The sequence below is a fragment of the Triticum aestivum genome, chromosome 4D, assembly GCF_018294505.1.
Source record: "Triticum aestivum cultivar Chinese Spring chromosome 4D, IWGSC CS RefSeq v2.1, whole genome shotgun sequence".
Classification (NCBI taxonomy): Eukaryota; Viridiplantae; Streptophyta; class Magnoliopsida; order Poales; family Poaceae; genus Triticum; species Triticum aestivum.
In genome coordinates this window covers 95,607,620-95,611,066 of record NC_057805.1, presented here as the reverse complement: position 1 = coordinate 95,611,066, position 3,447 = coordinate 95,607,620, and the positions used below count along the sequence as shown (strand labels likewise).

Here is a 3,447-nt window from a genome sequence, read left to right as displayed (position 1 = left end):
CCAACGACCTTCGTCTTGAGAAAAGGTCTCGAGGTAGAGATCGAGGTTTGGGATTCTTGCACTATTGAGCTCGATGAATGTGGGAGACCGGGAGAAATTGACCCATGCGCATCTGACCTTGCTCCGATAGGGCTTTGACGAGCCTAAATCAGCGAGTTCGGTCAAAATGTTTCACCGTGATAGTGATTTTTGGGATTTTGTAGCGTCATGTACATTCTTTCGACTTGTTACAAGCACATTTTCCATTTGCGACAAATCACACAGTCGACACATTGTGTTGATTATATAATTGGTGTGTTCGTGCTGCAAAGTGTTACAGCCGTTGATTTTTTGTGATGAGTTTTCTTGGCGATTTTGAAAACTTTTGATTTCAGACGATTTTAAAATAAGAAAATACTCATAAAGATAATCCCTGCGTAGACATCTACTTCCTCCGTTTCAAAATTTTTGTCTTAGATTTGTCTAGATATGAATGTATCTAATACTAAAACATGACTTGATATATCCATATTTAGACAAGAATTTTGGACGGAGAGAGTACTACATAGCCTCTGTAACACTCCCTTCAACGACAATCAATTCAATTCAATTCGGGATAGAGGGAGTACGTGAGAAGAGCGTAAATACCGAGCGAGCGAGTTCCCATCCGTGGTCCAATAGGAGTATTATACATCCAACTGTTGAAGGACGCCCGTGATCCAAGCAAAGCAAGTACCCGATCGATTGGCACAGCGAAACTTTGGCAGTCAGTCACAGGCACAACAGGACACGCACCAACATAAATGAGGGTTGGATCAGAGCCCAAACAGTGGCGTACGTACGTACATAAATGTTCATGAACAGAAGCAACTTGCGAGCCCCCCCGCGCGCGCGCACACACACAGAAAGCTAGGTATGTATGGGGAGCCTCTGGTGGTCATGAGATCTGCATGACCTGTACGCTTGTTCTTTCCGTTTCCCAGCAACTCGATCTAGCTCAGATGCACACCCAGGTGTGTGTGTGTCCAGATGCGCCCTGGTGTGATCTACTTCTACTACTTCCCTGCCACAGTACCAAGTTTGGTAACCTGGACCCTGTTTTTGTTGAGGAGATAATCACCCTTGTGTAAAAAATTAAGCCAGAAAGAACCTGAAAAGATCATATGCAGTGCTTCTGTTTCAGAGATGACCGGTAATGTTAACTGAATTTACAATTTGACTAGAACAATGCCCATGCCCGTGCGTTGCAACGGGATATAAATATTCTAATACGTTAGTTTGTGATTTACCTGTCAATATTAATGCGATTGTGTAAGTAAATGTTCATCAAATTCTGTCTGTGAATTACCTTATATTTTGATTAAAAGTTTGGTAAGTAAATTAAAGTGGAATTGGTTCAGAAGGTAAATAAATTATGGTGATTGATTATGATATACATGAAAGGTTGGACGAAGGGATGGTGGGAAGAAAGGTGAAATGATAACTTTATATTCTTTTTAAGTAGTAGAGAAGTAGAGATTAAGTCGATATTATGGGAGGAGGAATGGTTGGAGGAAGAAAGCTGGAGGAAGAAGAAAAAAGGACGGCGTTCGATCTTAATCTAATGGTCTAGAAAATTAACTTACCCAAAAAAAAATTCACTGTAAGCTAGAACAGTCTCATTCACAAGCAAAGTTACAAGGCTTCATACAACACTGAACACTACACTCGGACTTTGACATACTCCTACGTACATAGCTTAGTTACTCACTCCGTAATTAGCAAACCCTACCAATTATTCTAGTGGCACTGTCCATGCATGGACCTTCACACAAAACCAAAGGCCATGCACTAACTAGGCACACACTAGCACAAACTCCTCGCAATACGTACTAAGCACTAATAATAGTAGCACCAAAATAACTTGCAAAGCAAACTAAACATTTAAGAAACTAATTACCCACCAACAAGAACAGACTCCAGAAATCAAACACCTGGTACTGCTACATTTTTTAATGAGCTTTTGTCCTAGTGCTCGTACTAGCGGTACTAGGGACCTTTGTTTCTTCTACGAGATCCTATCACCACCCGGCAGCCTGGCCGGGAATGCGTGACGCCGGCGCTGGCACGCCGGGTGGTACCAGGATCTCGAGACCTCAGCTGGCTGGCTAGCTTGCTTGCTTGCTAGCTAGAGCTGGTAGTGGTACGACGATGTCGCCGGCGGGGGCGGCGAGGCGAGCTGGGCGCAGAGCTCGGCGAAGGCGGTGAGGATGGCGGCGTGGTGGCGCGGCGAGTTGAGGGCGAGCAGGCGGCGGAGCATGCTGCGGAGGTCGTCCCAGCTGCACAGCCCCGTCTCCACCACCATCTGCACCATGCTCTCCCGGAAGTCGGCGCGCGGGTCCGACGAGTCCTTCTCCACTGCCAGCCCCACGTCCTCCTCCGGCCCCGCTTCCGCCATAGCTGCTTTGTTCTCCACGTAGTACCTCTTCTTCTGCTTCTTCTTCATGCTCGCCGGCTGCCTCCTGACCGGCGAGGCCGGCGTCGCAGCCGGCGCCTCCTTGGCGGAGGGAAGGTGCTCTTGCTGCTGATGCAGCTTGGGAGCGGCGCCGAAGCCATGGTAGGAGGAGTAGTAGTTGGAGCAGTTGGAGGAGGCGTAGCTGGTGGAGAAGGAGGCGGTGGAGGAGGACGACGGGAAGAGGCTGGACGAGCTGGTGCTCCTCGCCGGCGCCGCCGGTGTCTTGCTCGCGGAGGAAGGCTTGAGGAAGGACGGCAGGCTGAGCAGCATCCTGGGGCGGCGCGGGCGGCAGCTGCACCCGGTGTCGACCACCGCCACGTGGCGGCGCCGGCCCACCGGGAAGTGCCCGCCGCCGCTGCCGCCGCCCCTGCGCGCCCCCGTCGACGACATCGCCGGTACGCTAGCTAGGATATATAGTTCAGCTTAGCTCTGCGAGGCTACGTCGGCGTGTACGCTGGCGGGGTGTATAAAGCTTGGCTCCGGTGCCCGGTGGTGTGCAGGCGAGCCGGGATTGGGATTGATTGCGTGCAATGCGACTATGCGAGTGTGCTGTTGGTATATTGTCGCGTGTGGGATGGTGATACGCCGCGTGCAGTTTATATATGCTGTAATTTGACTAAGAGAGGTGATGGGATAGTTAATTGAGAGGAGGGGTGGGGTTTAGCTGGGCCATGTGGGGGATAGCTTGCTCATCATTCCTCCCCTCCCCTGCCATTTCCATTGACCTTGACCGTCCTCTCTAGCTAGGCTGTGATGCTCGAGTGAATTTTTTACTAAATGGGAAAAACCGTTTGTCCGTGTACCAACAGCCGAGGCCGAAGAGGTTGCTACGCATGCCACCGACCCACCGTGCGTGACTGCGTGTAGTGTCTCTCGTTTTGTTTTTGCATTCGTGTTTGCTCGTGTGTTTCATGGGCGCATCGGCATATGCATGCCTGTGTGCGTGACATGGCATGCGCATCGTCTTCCGTGTT

General features: G+C 50.0%; 1 protein-coding gene across 1 annotated transcript; it reads right to left on the bottom strand.

The window, feature by feature from the left end:
• Positions 1-1,600: 1,600 nt before the first annotated feature.
• On the bottom strand, positions 1,601-3,067 carry LOC123099716 (transcription repressor OFP8). Its single transcript, XM_044521821.1, has one exon. The coding sequence runs from the start codon at positions 2,861-2,863 to the stop codon at positions 2,147-2,149; it is 717 nt and encodes a 238-aa protein (XP_044377756.1). The 5' UTR covers positions 2,864-3,067; the 3' UTR covers positions 1,601-2,146.
• Between the last annotated feature and the right edge of the window lie 380 nt (positions 3,068-3,447).